This window comes from Clinocottus analis, unplaced genomic scaffold (genome assembly GCF_023055335.1).
Source record: "Clinocottus analis isolate CAN_PGR_092001 unplaced genomic scaffold, fCliAna1.0.p SCAF_2, whole genome shotgun sequence".
NCBI lineage: Eukaryota > Metazoa > Chordata > Actinopteri > Perciformes > Cottidae > Clinocottus > Clinocottus analis.
In genome coordinates, this window is record NW_027175931.1 from 11,288,292 (window position 1) to 11,306,489 (window position 18,198).

General features: G+C 40.6%; 2 protein-coding genes across 7 annotated transcripts in view; both read right to left on the bottom strand.

The window, feature by feature from the left end:
• Nucleotides 1-11,556, bottom strand: part of arhgef12a (Rho guanine nucleotide exchange factor (GEF) 12a) — a 38,410-nt gene extending 26,854 nt beyond the window's left edge. For both annotated transcript variants that reach the window (XM_068584523.1, XM_068584522.1), the window contains exon 1: nucleotides 10,173-11,556. In XM_068584523.1, the coding sequence (XP_068440624.1) occupies nucleotides 10,173-10,204 (32 nt within the window). In that variant the 5' untranslated portion in view covers nucleotides 10,205-11,556. The remainder of the gene's footprint in view (nucleotides 1-10,172) is intronic.
• Nucleotides 11,557-13,172: 1,616 nt separating this feature from the next.
• On the bottom strand, nucleotides 13,173-17,957 carry tlcd5a (TLC domain containing 5a). 5 transcript variants are annotated; one of them, XM_068584106.1, is made up of 3 exons: nucleotides 17,630-17,957; nucleotides 15,952-16,152; nucleotides 13,173-15,581 (listed from the first exon to the last, which is right to left on the bottom strand). In XM_068584106.1, exons 2-3 carry the CDS (start codon nucleotides 16,145-16,147, stop codon nucleotides 15,049-15,051), a joined length of 729 nt encoding a protein of 242 aa, XP_068440207.1. In that variant the 5' UTR covers nucleotides 16,148-16,152; nucleotides 17,630-17,957; the 3' UTR covers nucleotides 13,173-15,048. The 5 variants fall into 5 exon arrangements, with proteins under 5 accessions (XP_068440207.1, XP_068440208.1, XP_068440204.1 ...); XM_068584107.1 differs by having other exon boundaries at nucleotides 13,173-15,488; nucleotides 15,952-16,155; XM_068584103.1 differs by having other exon boundaries at nucleotides 15,952-16,155.
• Between the last annotated feature and the right edge of the window lie 241 nt (nucleotides 17,958-18,198).

Genomic DNA, 18,198 nt, shown 5'->3' on the forward strand with positions numbered 1-18,198 from the left:
TGAACGGGTTGTAACTCTGAAATGCACTCATATAATTAAACATGTAAATGCACAAAGTACAATACAAAACAGTAATATGATTACTACACAAGTCTTTCGAAATAGGGAGGACTCATGACTAACTAGCCGACATTAACTCTCTCCTGGCGACAGTGTCCCATTCAGAGCCATGCAGGAGCAGCTGAATGGCCCGTTTATGAAAATGCCTTAGACTGTAATAAGTTCCAGAGCCTCCGGTAGAAAAAAAAACTAGCTTTAAGTAGCCCACTCCCGAAGCAACCTCTGAATTGGAGAGATGGAAAAGTCAGCACATAAACACACACACTGAACTGCGACATGCATACGCACACGCTAGTGGATGGCAAAACTGAGTAGGCAGATGTTGTTCTTGGTTCATCGTACAGTAACAAATAAAAACGTGACAGACAAACCCAGTTCTAAGAGGCTGAAAGATGCATCAGGCTGCCTATAATGTTTAAGATGCATTCAGAAATATGGTTGTACCACTACAAATGTTTTAATAAGGTTTTATGAAAAAGATGCAAAAACCTTATCACAACTTTGAAGGCAACAAAAACATCAGAGGACAGAAGAGAGCACTACTTACAACCAATAATAGAAACTGTACTTTTATATATACAACTGTTGAAAGTACCAGTAGCCAGTCAATCAGCTGTTGTTGCACGTTGTTAAATGTAACATATGACATTACACAGAAATCCAAAGAAGCAAAATTATTAGTACACAAATTGCATGTCCAACAATTTGAAGAATTTGGTTTGGTCTGCACTTTTTAATGAGTGCTTTAAATATAAAAGGATTTTCATCTACAGCACGTCGGCTGAGGTTTGTAATAAGTAATATGCGCCTCCATAGAAAAATGACAGTATATTTATGACTATGAAAATGTTGAGAGGAAATGTTTGTCACAAAGAGACTCCAGTCACTGCAAAGCTGATGGGTCATATTAAAGGTTCTCTCTTGGGTTTTCACTAAAAGGAATCGCTGACACACAGTCAGCTCACATAACATCACAGTACATCTCTAGTAAACCCTTAAAATGGCTCCACATTAGTCTCTGTCCAGTAGACAACAACGGTGTATTGTTCTGTGTCCTGATGATACTCTTTAACACTCCACTACTCTGTTAAGAACAATAAACAATGTAAACCAGAGCTTAAACAACAGTCGATTGATTAATCAGCAACTGTTCAAATTTTTATTTTCTTACGCTTCAATAACAACTTCAATCTTTGGACAAAAACAGGCCGTTCGGATGCTGCTGCTTCGGCTTTAACGCACATTTCTGACACTTAACAGGCAAAATGAGTAATTGAGGGAGTAATAGTATATAATAGTAGTTATATTTTTAAAAAAGCATCAGTTGCAGCGATACAAAACACACATATTGTGAGATGCAATGTGAACAGTAGTGATATTGCAATCAACCATCTGCAAGCATGGGATTTAATTAATCAAAATCACTCATTACATATCATGTATTGGCCTAAATAATTGCAAGTCAATTTAAATCAATAAACAGCCTATAGCAGCTTTGCTCTGCTGAAAATGTTTTGAACAACAGTCTTTCTATAAGATCTGAATAACACTGACAACTGCAGCTGAGCTAATTGTGTGTCTTGAAGTTTGAACTTTTTGTTCAGAGATTATATATAGATATAGGAGAGACAACATGCTAAAACAAGAAGATATTTTCCCTTGAAAAAAACATTTTCCTCAGCTCGTTCAATTCTTCAGATCCGGCTATAAAAGTCTCCAAGTCTAGGATAGGACCTCTTTCTCGACGGGTTCATTAAATGTGCGTACGGAGTGAGAAAAGGAGAAAGAAGGAGAGTCAGAACAGGGTGGGATGGGAGGGAGGGGCAGCACTGGAGCGGGCCTGGGCTTGAATGCTCCATTGAGGTTTGGTGTTTTGATGGAAAACTGTGGTAGAGCTGGGCCAACTGCAGCAACAGTGGCAGCAAGAGCGGCCGAGACCGGAGCAGACCATGAGAGAAAAAGAGTAGGGAGGGAGGGACGGCCCTGAGGTAGCAGGACTCTTCCACACAGCCATTTCTGTGAACGGATCTTTCAAACTGAAGAGGAATGAAAAAAGTGAACAAAAAGAAACGAGACCAACTTCTGCTAGATTCAGGGGAAGCACTTCAGGTTATTCTCAGTTCCTCCTTAGATTCAGTCTAAGCGGATACAGACATATATATATATATATACAAGTTTCTTAAAAATAAGCATAACAACTGATCATAATGATAAGAGATGGCATGATACATCCAATGTGCATAATTTATCAAACAAAGTAGCTGGACAATTAATAAAGAGAGCTTATTTTTCCTGTCAGACAATGTTGATGTTGTAACTTGTGCTATATAGAGTTGCTGCAGTAATCTGGAGTCTCCTTGCAAAGCAGATCGACACAGCTCACAGCACAGGTGTTGTTGGGGGTGGGAGAAGTTGGGCGTGTTTGAAACTGGGAGAGGATTGGATAGTTTTGGGAATTGCCTGCAGGCTACAGAGATCAGACTGAGGTGTGCTTCATTCCAGGCGGTGAAATACACCATAACCTTGCTCCGAAAAAAAAACATCCTTAGATGTGGGAGTACAGTGGAAAACTTGGCAGATATGGAGTGTTAATATTGTGGTGACGGCACAATGTCCTCAGCTGGGTTTTGAGCTGAGTCATGCCACATAATCTATGGAACTGGCAATATCTTCTTTTCAGTCACCCTTTTAAAACTGGTCTGCGATTCCATCTCAGTGGTGTCATGATACAATCTCTTGAACAGCCGCATTCATACCTGCAGCCTGTCAATAGGAGAGAACACACACAGACACACACCAAAACAACACACACTTGTTGTTATCCAATCTATATACCTGAGTCACACAATGTGGGTGCACACACAAATACACAGCCAGCATTACATCACTGCTTTCCACTCCTTGCCACTAAGTGAGAAATCGTCTACACCCATGCAGTGATACTCCTTTAAACCACTGTCTGTATTACAGACCGGTTAATATCAAAACACTTGACCTGTGGCCTTAAGGGCGAATTGTACTCTTGTAACTACAACTGCGGCTGGCCACGCAGTTGGATCGACGGACTCGTTTTGGTTTATAGTTCCCATGCGTTTTTCATACGCCTGAACAGTAGGTGGCGTAACAGCCATAGAGTCGACCTGCACACCAACGTTCACCGATATCTCCCTCCAGGAATTCACCGCCATCTGCGTGTCCTTATACTCCGTCAGACGGGTTATATAAATGCTCATATTTATGGACCTCATCAGCCAAACGTTCTTCAACGAGATCCATTGTTCGTCTTTCTGCTGTGGCTTTTAAAAACAGCGGTATTATGCTATGATACCGGAAATGCGAGACTCAGAAAGTATGTGGTTGGCAGACCAATCACAGCCTTGCGGGCTGCGAACGGCTCGCGCAGCTTTGACGCATAGTCAGAAATTTTGGGTGACGTAAGCACACAAAAACGCAAAATGGCTGATTTGACTACGCAAGGGGGTCCATGCGTGTCTTGCGCCTCTGTGTAAAACCCGAGTATAAATCAGCCTTTAGCAGTTCCATCATACAGTTTACTATAATGTATATTGAATTATAAGAAAGAGAGCACAAAGTGAGTGTATGAGTCACAGAGAGACATGAGGGGAGGGAGGGTATGGTGTGTCTTGGAGAGACAAGCGCAAAAGCTCTGGAGCTCAAGCTACAGCCTCAGGGGGAAAACAGTGCCCTTTCTGCCCCAATAAACCTCATCAGGATTCCTGACATGAGGGCCGGGGGATAGACATTTCTTCACGCTATGCTGTCTGCTGTCCTACAACATTGGGAGAGGAAGAGAGGTGGTTCAACATGCTACACTGTCCACATTGCTGCTGGTCACGAGACCTGTCACAAACACCTAAGAACTTTTCTAATCCACGACTAGCTTCTTTGAACTGAGTATCTTTAATTTAGCTGTTAATTTATTTATTCATTAATCTATGCACTATGGTGGAGAGTATGTGTAAGAGTCTGCAAGGGACACTTCCACTAGACTTGTATGATCCGTTAATCTAACAAAAAAATTATGATTGGCTGTCAAAAGCAGGCCTATTATGACATTTAAGCAGGTGCAACCTGTAGTAAAAGCACATTAGTGATACATCTTTTACACAGCTATACAATGTTACCTCCCAGAAATCAAGCTTAGTGAATGCGAGATGATACTTCATCGCAGGAAGAAAACATCAGGACATTTATGGGACAACAACAATATCTAAACCAAAAAGGCTTTTAAGCAAAAGGTGTAACGTGTACATCTCTACACCTGTTCTTGCTCGCACTCCTTTTTTACTTTCCTAGCTTTCTGCTATCAAAAAAATTTGAAGTCAAAGCAGCCTTTTCCAGTCAACCTGACTGCCGGTAGAGAACCTGTGATCTGACACTGGTACTTGTCACGAAAGGGTGGGGATAAATCTGCCAAGTCCCCCCTGAATCAGCAGAAAAGGCAGTGTAAGATTAATCACAGTACTGCAACAGCCTGTACAATACAGTCTCTCTTTACACACAGAGACCACTTCAATTAAACCATTCCCACTCTGAGAGCCAGGGTGGGGGACAAAAATCAGGCAAAGGATTTGACACCCAATCAGCTGCTGCTCCGTTTTAACATCCATTTCCCCCTACAAAAATTGCCCAGACAGATTTGTGCACTTACACAAAAGAACAGATCTCTATTATATGTTTATCAATTTACATAATCAGTTTAGTGTGAAATAATAAATATAACAGCTAATAAAATGTAAGATAAATCCGAAGCATTACATCTCTTGGACCAATGTGCAGTCTGCACAATACTGGGTCTTCACAAGTGTCACAGTTAGCTTGAAGGCACAGGCCTAGTTCATGGCTACAAAACCCTTAAATGGACATGTGAAGAGATGACACTTGGGGAAGACAGCTCCCTACCCTTGTCCCCCTTTTCTCTATTGTAGTGATCCTGTCTTTTGTGAAGTGAAAGTAATGTTTGGGCCCTGAAGCTCTATTGGCTAACAGGGCAGGATTGAAGAGGGTGTCCACAAGCATCAGCATCACAGGGCTGGGTGATAGACCCCAACTCTCCCAGCACTCACAGTCCCAGCTAATGCCGAGACTTTACCCACACTCCAACATCCCTACCCTAGAGGCACTGCCCGTTTCTTTTCCTCTCTGCAAGCTCCCTCTCTTTTGCAATCTCAGTATCCCTTTACTTCATTTCAGGCAGGCTTGTCTTGACTAAGATATTTAAAGAAAAAGCACACTAAAAGGCTCATGTGACAACACAGAATGGGCATTTTTACCTGTCCACTTTTCATTTATACTTGGTTAATTTAGTTAGGCACAGTTGATGAGATGGTAATACTCCCTTCCCTCAGGCAATGAAAATGTAGTGATGATGAGAGAAACAGACTGACTGAAGCAAAGAAAGGAAAAAGTGATGGGTGCGATTGAGAGTGTGTGTGAAAAAAAGTTAAATGGCATCTGGCAAGAATGGACTGAGTATGGTGAGAGTTGGTGTGTGCTTGCCAAAGTGACATCCAGGTGTGAGCAGAGTCTTCCTCAGGTCCTCATTTACATTCTATAAATAAATAAACAAAACCAAGAATTTGGTTGCAATTTTGTGCCGACTTTTAGTAGTTCATAATTTGCAATACAAACGCCTCAAGTAATAATTAAAAGATAGCGTTCAAAATCCAGCTTCTCTCACATTCATAAGGAAAAGGCTGATGATATTTCAGATAATTGCTGCAAAGAGGATATACAGCCACCCATCTGAAACAAAATGTGACGATGTTGTCAACAACAAAACTGATTTCTAGAGCACCGCTTTAAAGACATCACTGCAACTGTAATTGCAACAGCAGAATAACTTTAGGGTGGCACAAGACAGTTAGATGATGCACCACTTAATTAGTAGTAGCTTTTAAGATAATAATTCACAATACTAAAGCATTAAGATGAGTCAGGAAACAGGAAAACTGTTGGAGGAAAAAAGGACTGATTATGGAAAGAAAGTAGTCAGAGTATGATTGTTATGGATCAACTAGGTTTTTTACAGCTAATTTAGCCTGTGTGTGGTTGTTATGATGGCAGATGTTAAAAACATCTTGATTAACTGTGATTGTAAATAAATGCCTAAGTATTTCCATTTTCTTAAAAATCTAAGTCGTAGACACACCATTTCGCCAACAGCTATTCACATTCATATTGAATGTAACAGTCAGACTCTATACAAGCTGTGAGACAAAGACACGGGTAAAAAATTAATGACCCAGTTTGCCACCAAACTGCTTCTCCTTTTGCACTGTCTTCATTCACTTATTGTGTAAAATAACACATCAAGATGAAATTGTCGCCACTGGTGCTTACAAACTTTTTTCTAATACTGTACTCACAAAAGACAAAGTATTAGAAACAACTTCCTGCTTGATGTAGTGCAAAAAACCAACAACTTTACCATGGAACTGAATCAGCAGCTCTCTGACACAAAATATAAATTCTAACATGAAACTTTTTATAAAGGCAGGTCAATTTGCAGTGCTGTTCCATAGTTTCATTACATAAGGCCTCAGACAGATGCTGCGTCTTTTACCAACTGGAAAACTGTAGGCCGGGAACTAGGTGCCTTTCCAGAGCACAAAGACAGGTGATGACTGTATTTAAATAATATTTTGTTTATTCCATTTAATGTCTGGAAGTCTGGGACGCTACTATGACAAAAAAAAATTCCCCTTGGGGATTAATAAAGTACATATCTATCTTTCTATGTGAGACTATTATATCATTAAAAAATTGTCCACGCGAAAGTTCTCCATTAAAATAATCAACTGATACATATTTCGCATTGACTGATATTTACGAAATGAAGGAAAAATATCGGTGGGCTGTGATTGGTTGTTCCTCGTCACATGACATGCGGTGCTCATTTGCTGTGTTCCAAAAGGTTAACGTGTTTATCTAAGGGCGCAGTCACCGCGCCCCAAAACAATAGGTGCTGAAACTGCATTGCTCTTGCTTTGAGCTCACTTGAGCATGACATCCATGCGTCTACGTCGACCACAGTGGAGTGGTGGGTGCATGACTGAGATGTTCCAGAGGGATGGATCTTTCTGTATACGTGACCATTATGCTGCATCATTTGAATTCAGTTCATTTTGTATAGACCAAAATTACAAATTTGCCTCAGAGGGCTTTACAATCTGTTCACACTCTGTCCCGGGACCTCACACTGGAGAAGGAAAAACTCCCCCCAAAAAATCATAGCACTGCAAAAATTGTTTAAATAATATGCTTTAGGTGGCATCTTCAGAAGATGTGCTGTCTAAAAGGTATTTCTCCACCCTTAATTTTTATGTAAATTAAAACATATTGAACAGTGAATAGGGTTCACACACCTGCTCACAACCTGGAGCATGTAAATGGTTGTCACATTTTGAGCCAAGAAATAATCTAAATGCATCAGCTGGGAACAAGCTTGCTGTGTGACAAAGTAGGAATAGAAAAGAAAGGCCTGCAGGCTACAACACAAAGACTTTTTAAAGAGAGAAAACATATTTTCAGTCAAAATTCAAAATATTTTTCCAACTTGAACTAGTTATTTTGCCAACCTGCAAAAGATAAACATTATCTTTCAGTTGCAGCAAACATGTTACATGTATATAACAACATTCTCCACTGCTGTGCTGGGGCCTTTGCACTTCTGATCAGAGCTTAAAACGATTCCTGGATACTCATTTTAATGCAGTTCAGAGCAGCTGACACAGCTTTCCTAGTAGTAGTGCTGACTAGATGGAGTAGAAGCATACTGCATTAAAAGGGAGGGATGCCAAATACAGGAGATGCACACAAGCAGACCGACCTGTCAGAATTACTCATGAAAACATTCATCGTGAGGATTCTACTACAGGACGGCAACACATCAACTCCAGTACCACCTTATTATTCTTTGGTGTTGACATAATTATTTATTAATCAATTGGAAAAAATATCAATATATGACAATTTTGATTATATATTTGATATATTTATTCAGGTGGAAGACCAATCATTTGCTGAATCGCAAAAGTTCTTTTTTTTAGGTTTTCGGGCTATTAGACTGACAAAATAAACAATCAACAGTTATGTTAGAATCAATGATAATTAGTCAATTTATAACAAAAGTGGTAGTTGAAACTGTATTGCATTAATAAGCTACATACATTGTCCCTCAGACAGGGCAGCAATGAAACCATACTCCAACCAGCCGCCCCGAAATGTACCTGGCCTACACTAGTGGAGGAGCATTCAGTGGACAGCCAGATTGCTCCCACTAAAAGCTATTGTTTACTATTAGTGATGTCACCAGCACTACTTCCCGGGAGGGCCTCAGGGGATGTGGGGGGGTGGTGAGGGGTGGGAAAAACGTGGGGATCAGCAGAACTCTATGACAAAGAGCTAACAGCACACTAAACTGACCCATCGGCTGGCAGCCCAACCCCAATAGACGTTACATGCATACTCCCACCATCGCCCACAGAGCAAAAACAAAATTAACAACACCACACATTGAGGTAGAGAAAGCAAGGACAGGGAAATACAAACAAACTTAAGGAGAGGAGACTGACAACTCCATTAATCAATCAAGTCATTATCAACCACTGTGGAAAACATCCTTGAAATCAGTCTAAACAATATTTTAGTTCAGCAAAGGCAGAGCTAGTTGTTTGTACAGTCTACTGCTGTCATGCTTTATAGTTTTCACATTAGCATAATGGCTTGCATCATGCTCTACTGGTAGAGGAACAATTGTGACTTAAAGGACACCACGCTGGTGAAATCCAAACAAACAGGCTCACATTAAAGATGTCAACCAGCATGCTCTGACTTAAGGGAAGCTGAATAGACAACAAATTAGCGTAGCACATTCTCGAGGCTTCACATGTCGCAGCAAATCTGAGATGACAAATATACTGTATGATATACTACATTGTCTAAAACAAACATAACATTGGTTGCTTTGTACCACCCAGACTATTTGTGATTGGACAGCAAAGATTTGTTAATTTTACTGAGAAAAAAAATAGACACATGATGGTGTCTACGCCAGTTTAGTTAATAGTGCCATCAACAGCACTGTGGTAATCCTATTTTTAAAACACACACACATAATAAACAGCACCACAATAGCAGTTGGTGCCAGCTACTGTTGCCATCATTGTAGTGGGGGAGGGGGGTCATCTAAAATGGGGTTGGGCTTGAGCCTCCAGCTCATGCACCAGCCAGGAGGATATTTCAGATCCCAACCTGTGCAATAAAGCTTCCTTCTCCTATGAATCCACCGACCACATTCCACTGTATTGGGCTGCTCTTCTTGCAGGTATGTGGGATTCAGGTGCAACGGCTTGATGTAATGCATCAGCTTCACTTCTCATTTTCACTGCCAAAGTAAATCATATTGACAATAGAAACCTATTTATTCTCCTGGCAGAAAAACATAGGGAAATTCAGCCCTATAAAGACACAATGACAACATATTGACAATTTGTATCCCAAAAGAATTAGGACTATACAGAGTGATGCTTCTCTACCATTTATTGTTTTCTTTGGCTATTGACACATCAATAGCCCGCTGAATTTAGCAACAGTGTCAAATCTTTGAGTTTAAGTTGACAGATGCCTTGTTTAAGGTCATTGGCAGCGCTACGGTCTTCTCTAAATCCAGAGACTGTTTTAATAGGTGTAGGAGAAGGTTAGCTTTGAAAGGCTTAGATGTAATAGGGATGTTGAAAGGTGCACATGGATCCCAGGCGACTGCTCCCTGGCACACAAACAGTGGCAGGCCTTCTCAATCCTTGGACAAGTACTACTTTACTGTCTGCAGAGAAATCCCATTACCCATGCTGAGATCAGCAGAGTTTCCATCAAGATCTGATGTCCTTCCTTAGTAATTAGATTGTATAACATAGTTATTACTGAGCACAGTGCCACAAATGAGTGCTTTACTTGGACCATGTAAAACATGCTTTCATCAGAATGTGGGATGCGTTTCAAGAAACTTAAAAAAAAAGGCTATATCACTGTGAATAATCAAGTTGTGCATGTGGAGTGCAGACGGATATAAAGGCCTTTGCATACTGTACCTGTCAGAGAAGCTGGACTGTGTGTCACTCATTGGGCTTCCGGTTCTAGATTTGCAGCAAATTATATCCGATTAACATTTTCCAGAACGTGATGAGGCGTCTTCCTGGAGCGTTCTTCCCTGGCATAAATCGGCATGGATTTTGAGAATGATGTTGAAGATATGTATGACTTGTAGGACACTGTTGTGTTGTTGCAAAGCACGTCCAAACACTGGATGAGACGAACAACAAAAAGATACTACGCTATCTGTAAGTCAATAACGTTACTCCTCGCCAGAATCGACAGTGCATTCCTCAAAAATGAATCGGGGCCTCTGTCGTATTTGCAGTCAGACGATATCCCACCCTGACTATAAACAATGTTGGCAACACGAGAAAACACACTGCGTCAGCTGGCACAAGTTGTCTTTGCATGCACGAACTCCTCGTATGAATCCTCCGCGTTCACATCGCAGTCCTCCGCCTGATATGAAACGTGTACACACACAATATCCGATGGACACAGACGCTGTGGCCCTGCGATGCAGTCCGTCCTGCCGCCGCCGTCACCCCGGTTCGGCTGAATGGCCTTGGTTCCTAAACGGTCTTTGGAGAAGCTGGAAGTCCCACCAGTCCCGTTTGGTCTTCCTCGTTCCCAGAGGAGTCCGCTGCTGCCTGTGGCCGTGGAGACGACTCTCCCGTGACCATGAGAACTGTTCAATACTGAGTGCAAACGACCCGTGTTACAAATTAGCAACAACTGCTAATGTTATACCGGTGGAAGACGGCAACAACTCAATATATTAAAATGTTTTTGTTTTTTTTTGTTTTAAAAAAAAAAGCGTTGAATTCCGCCCAGCTAACTTAACAGTTAACAAAACAGACGAGCTCTTTCAGCGAGAAAAAAAAAAAAACTTTGCTCCGTATGCTCTTGTTTCGAGTGAAAACTAAGCAAAGTCCCGTTCACAACAATGAACTGACCAACGAGAGAGAAATACACATTCAACACGGCATGGATGTCGACTGGCTTGCGATAAGTCTCCGTGATACGTCCTTTAAAAAGTCTCCTCGGGGAAAGACGGTTAGCAGCGCGCGACGCTCCTTGACTCCATGTTTCCAGAATCCAGTCGTTTGTCGGCAGAATTCCCGTGGATGGGAGCGGGCTAGCTGCGCGGCTAACGGGACAGAAAGTAACAACAGTCCTCCGTAAACAACTATACGAAGGCCCACCGAGAAGCGTTGCGCTTTTAGCTAACATCAAACGCTGTTTTCTCCAACGCGAGACGTTATTGGTACGAGAAAATAAACTCACAAAAAGCGGTACCGAAAATCCCACTTTCTGCCGCTAGCAACGCCCTAGCCAGCTAGCTGTTGGAGTCCAGTAGCGCTTCCACTAACCACTTCCGCCGGGAGATGGGAAAACTCATTTTGTTTCAGCATGTTGGGAACACGGCAGCAGAATAACACGAAAAATAGTGACGACAGTATGATGCCACTGCGTAGAATACAGGTAGTAATAGTGGAGGACAGCAGTATTTCTGTATATAGTATTTATTTTCCTATAACTAGGTTCTAAATTAAAATGTAGATCCCAAAATAGTTTACTTGCGATTATCCCATTTGGATAAAATAATTGAATGAGCTTTTTAAAATATTTTTTTTCAGAAGAATGGCAGAAGCTAATACGTAAATAACTAGTTTCCTCTTCTTAAATGTGAATATTGGATTTTTCTTATTATTATCCTTCATTTGTCCCACAATGGAGAAATTGTAGGATTACAGCAGCAGACGGGTAAAGTGCACATAAGAGAGACATAGTAAAATAAAATAAAAACAGTAATTTAAATAAACAGTAAAAAAGTAATACAAACAGTAAATAATCCACATCAGCAACTTTATATACACAGATAGTTTACCATTCTTTTTTAGACAAACCTATCAATCGATAAAATATGTTCTGTTTTACAGACTGAACATCATAGTGATTGTTCAATCAATAGATAAATTGGTGAAGAAAATACTGCAGTTGTTGGATGCCTCTCGCGTGATTGCTTGCATTTCCATGGCAGGGAAACCAGCTCTAGTCCTTTTCCAGTAAGAAGGCACTTTGCTTTAGGTGGTTGATTAACTTGGTGATTATGTGTGTTGTTGTATGATTATTTTATGGTTTTCATGGCTTTCCGTCGGTTTGTGGTTTGTCTGGGACTGAGAGAACAGTCACTATGTTTATTATTCACAGCTTACAGTCCACTCCTAGTCCATCGTCAACAAGAAGACAACCTCGTGAAACTGTCCTAACTTATCCACAAAGAAAGCTTGAAAGATAAAGGAACATAAAGAGTGGCTGTATGAGTGTGTAAGAAAGAGTGTAATTGACAGAAAATGCAACATATATTCAAGTCTTTCATTCATGTCTGTGTATTTATTTCAAATGAATCTGTCAGTGTACACAATATTTCAAGACCAGCATCCATACTCATTGATAGTCATTAATATTAATTGAAGCCACCAGCTATCCATTGAATATATATTTAATTACTGTAGGTGGGCATTTTTGTTATTTTATCAAACGTGTGTTCCCCATTTAGTATCCTGTAAAGTCATCCACTCTCTATGATTATCTTCACTGTGCTGTGCATCACAGTCCTATTTTGTATTATCTGTTTCTGGTAGCTGACACTGTGCTGTACAGGAGTACAGTATTTGCAATACACTGTATACAAAAGGTGTACATGTCTGATCTAATGTATTTAATGCACAAGTTTAAACTGTTCAATTCATGCTGAGAAGGACACCAAAAACACATGTTGATAAAGGTGCAATATGACACTATGTTTAGCTGACAATGCTGTAAAAGTGTTTTCCTCTTTGTAATGTATTCATTGCCAAATGACTGTCCTCATGTTTTCCCACCAATCATTCATAAATGATATGCCACCATCGTGTGGACAGTTTAGGTAACTTCACTCTCAGTCCAATAATACATTCAGTATCTATGACATTTCATGATGCAAATGCAACTGATTCTTTAGTTTTTATTTCAATTCTGTAGTTTAAAATGTATTTGAAAACATACAAACAATCCATTACATTTATTTGACTTCACTCAGGGATTACAAAGGCAAATTATGAAATCCCAAACTAAAAAATGGTTCTTCAGTACTCCTTTGCTTTTGGTGGAAGGTTCACAGTACAGCACAAGACATAAAAACTACCAAACCATAATGAAAGTACATTCAGAACACTAAGGCACACACCAGTTAGATTTTTGCTTTCTTTGATATAACAGTGATGCTCAGAAGATTCTTAACAGTGGCAACCAGATAGAGACCCTGTGAGCGCTACAAATCAAATATAAATATAGGAAAACAAAGGGATGACAGGCGATTTAATATGTTACTGCAGCATAAATGGTATTATAACAATCAAGATGAGGACATAATAAAAGGAACACAATATAAAGTCTGAGCACAAAGTTAAAACCTGGTAGTTTTAACTTTCTTGACAAATTCAGACATGGAGCGGAATAAATCATTATAATCCCAATCCATCCGCTTTCATCCCTAAATGCACTTGTGTGTTCTGTCTGGACAAGCGGAAATAAATATCACAATATTGAGATTAATATTTTTCTGATGATTCATATAACATTATGGCAAATATAAGCAAAATCACACATTAAATATTACAACTCAGACTTAACTCTTCACACATTTAAATCCAAAAATTAAATACAAATGTTTTGTATGTTAGTATATTTGAAATGACTGTAGGAAAGATAATAACCCAATATAATTGTATCATCTTGATTTTTTGCTGACAGTAGATCATGGATAACTATCCGGCATTTTAGGGGCTAAAAACATAAGATGGATACATGATTGCACAGATTTTGTCATGACAGTGTGTAGCATGTACATCTCAAAAAACATTTTAAAAGGTGCTGGACATAATAACTGTAACTGAAGAAGTCAGATGAAAGACCGGGACACTGTACAAACAGCTCACAATAAATAGTATTTCATTATCATGCCTGACAAGCTCTTTGTGAGACTTAAACACAACTCCATCATAGGAAGTGGGAGCTGTTAGTACAGTGCCAATCTTTTGAAATCATAAAGTACAAATTCTGACACCATTTCACCAAAACATGTCAAGGTAGTTAGAGTTAACATAAATATCTGAAAGGACTGCACAATAATTACCAGTGTAGAGCTATTGAGATGTTCCTCTCCATGTCTCCCTTTACACGAGGGAAGTAAAATTAAGGAAATGTTCTTTCGTCAGCAAGCAAACATTCATAGGAGTTGCTCTGACGTATATTAAACAGAGTAAGCAAACACATCACACACGTTCTCTGGAATCCATACCAACTTTTTGATATAACTTCATCTCCCTGAGTACACCTTTAACATCTGCTCAAAGTTTACCTAAGACGAAAAAGAAGAAAAAAACTACAAGACGAGAAGGAACTGATCCAAACATTTTGAAATGACTGAAAATGTCTAAAATGGAGGACAGTAAATGTAAACTGTCTCTTTCCTAACATTCAGCTTTCCTTCGGAGCACCACTGGGCAACAGTTCACTGCAAATAAAAGGAACATCTGTTTTTGTGTTTGTAGAAAGTGCGTAGGTTTCCAGTAATATATCTATGGTTTTTTTAATTGCACATTTTCACAATAATCAAACTGTGTTCAGCTGCAATAACTGTATAAAATTCAGTGGTTTTAAAAATGGGACCTCACAGACAGATGTCGCACAACATTTCCCGACATAGAAAACTTTGACTTTTTTAATATTACTTCAAAATACAAAAGATGATTTTCTTTGTACTTTCCCTTAAGTGTCCAGAGTGAAAAACACAAAAACAAATTTCCTTTGGAGTAGCACAAGCCATCAGTCCTTCTTCCCTTCATGACCATTAGCTGCCACTGTCTCTTGTTGGTCTGTCTTCTGTTTGTGCCAGCTCTTTCTCTTCCGAATGGCGAATCGAACAATGTCCACCATAAACACCCAGGATAGAGCATACATAGCCACTCCCCCACACTTAATAAAGAATCTGGGTCTTGGGGAGATCAGCTCACAGTACAGCATTGTGCCTCCCACAAAGACACGCATCAGCACGAACAGCAGCACAAACAGGACGTCCACAACGTCCCCCGTCAGCGTCCTGTACCGTCCCGTCTGTTTGAGGAACCAGCGAGCCTGCAGGAGGGGGTTGGTGATTTCACTGCCAAAGAGCACGGCGCAGGACTCAATGCCAGACTCCCCCAACCACAGGGTCAACAGGATTCCCAGGATGCTCATGGTGTGGTGGGCCAGCATAACGGGTCCCTCTGTGCGGAAGTACACACACCAGGCCATATCAAAAATGAAGTAGCCCAGGCTCACCAGCATGGCACTTATCTGCAGAGGAGTGTTCTTCGTACCTGGCATTAGAAACAAAGTGTTTTTAGTTTGGCAGTTTGTTTACGCAATAAAACAATTATGTAATCACAAAGATGAAAAACTAATTATGAATATGAAAGGAGCATAGGTGTATTAATATCAACACATTAACAACATTGTGCCATACGGAATAAAACAGAAATGATCAAATGATTTGGTCACCAATTAGCGGTCAGAGTCAAAATGTGCACACTAATAAGAGTTTCAAGTCACATAGATTTTTAACAACATGTGAGACAATGTAGAGCTTAAAACAACTAATCGATACGGACAATAAATGTATCTGCAACTATGTCAATCGATTTGTCCCTTCAGTGATCATTTGAGTTCACAAAGGGTTAAGTGTCCTACCTGGATAAGTGAAAGGCCAGGGTCCATCCACATAGCCGATGTATCCTGTGATGCAGACTGCCAGGATGCCGTGTGCCAGAGTCACAAGGCGACAGTTCCACTCGCAGCTCCTGGAGCCATTGAGGATACACAGGATGAAGTAGAGAGAGACCCAACAAGAGATGCACAGGAGAGCACCGACCACAACCGCTGCCATCGTCTCTTCTGAAGACAAAACAAAGAGGAAAACCACTAAACCAATGTACAGTTTCTCTCACAAACGTGTCTGCCAGCAGCTATCAAGCCAACTTTTCATCACACAGAAAGAATAAAGATGCACCAAGGCACATCTTTCACTGTAATATCGCTTACAGTAGAAAGAGACTGCATTACCGTCCAGAGTCTTGGACTGTGCAATCCTTTGTAAGAGACCAACAATTAGCCTTTGCTTGAACTATAATAGCACTACAGTTGGCCGGCCCAGGGTCTGGTGGGGTGAGGGGGACGTCTCTTCTTCGGCTGTGACGTTTGTACTAGGAGGTGAGGCCATGCAGACGGTCAAGCCCACTGGAACAAGATGTTCACTTGAGTCTCAAAGACTTTAAAGCAAGTTTCAAAATGAGATGAGAGGTTACTGGGTGCGAGGCCTCAGACAGTTCTCATGAGAGGAAGTTTAATTTAGCTCCAATAAATGACACGTGTAAAAATAACTAAATGTATTGCTCTGTGGATGCACGGGTTTAAGAGTGGAAGTGGGAGGTGAAGCCGTAATACTAAATGCAGGAGGACAACTCAGTTTGTTTGTAACCCAACAGTTTTGGTGACTAGGAGGCAAAATAGGGAGGCAACTACAAACTATTTTGTAGTTGCCACCTTTTTGTAGTGCCCATTGTAACCCAATGTGATGTCTTCAAATGGCATGTTGAGCAACAATCCCAAACCTACTCTTTAAACAATTACACATACGGAAAGCATAGTATCTTCACATGGGAGAGGCAGGGAATGTTTATACATAACGTTTCTATTCTTCTGTCTACAGGTGGCACATTTGTTCAAACAGTACACACACACACACACACACACACACACACACACACACACACACACACACACACACACACACACACACACACAAACAACAACAGCAGCAGCAACAACACACAAAAACAAAAGATAAAACACGCAAGGACAAACCATAAATTAAATTATACAATGCTACAAACTACTAATAGCATACAACACAAAGTAGTATACATAAATAATTCTAATGAAACCCCGGAAGATACCGCTCACATTCCAGCTGTTTTCTTTATATAGCAATATGAGGAAATATAGACTGTAGATTGTATGCCATTCATTATAAACCGGTCCTGTGTTGTATCCTGTGGGGCTGCAGACCTTTCCTGAGACACTACGACTGCTAACGACTTTTTTTTTTTTTAATGAGATATGTGGAGGTAGTTCATAGGCTTGGCTCCATTTCGCTACAACAATGTATCTGCGTGTCCGTGTGCAGCAGCTGCTGCTGCTGGACCGAAAGAGAAGGAGCTCCCTGGATGCTCCAACAGCAGCGGACTAACTTACCCAGTTAGCTGCATGCTAGCAAACTAACCGGGAGCGAGCTATCGTTCAAAAGGGCTAACGACGCGTCTGTCTGTGGGATTATTACGCGTCCACACATGCAGTGAAGCACAATTACCTTCACCGTGAACATGCAGCTGTCTCTTGGTTTGTTTTCTGTGAAGGTGTCTTTCCGTGAAGGCTTCTGCAGGAGAATGTCAAAGGTTTGTTAGCAGACACGGTGCCCGCTTTTTGTTGTCGTTCACGTGAGCGCAGCCTTCTCCAGCATCCTTATTGCTCATCCATTTTATTAGTCGCTGCACATGAATAACGGAGCCACTAGTAGAATAAGCGAGAATGTGCCCTGCTTGTATTGCTTGAAAAAAAGGCCGTAATTAAAGGTCATGGGAGGCTTATTTAATGTTTAATAGAAAAAAGTACGTTTCCATCCTTCCTGCTGTCTTCTCGTAGCGATGGGAAGTGGCTTCTTCTTTTCCTGAACAGGGGCGGCACCGTGTGGCCAATAGCGGGAATTACACGTATGTTCTCCAGCAATGGGGACAAAATGGAAGAACGGCATTGTTTATTCATTATTCAGAATACTAATAGTGCTGCATTTGTAATGAAAGTCTGAACGGTGGTGTAAGGGTTGCAGATAAAATCTCATCTGTACCCCCAATCCCACCCTTTGCTGCAGGTGTAGCCTAC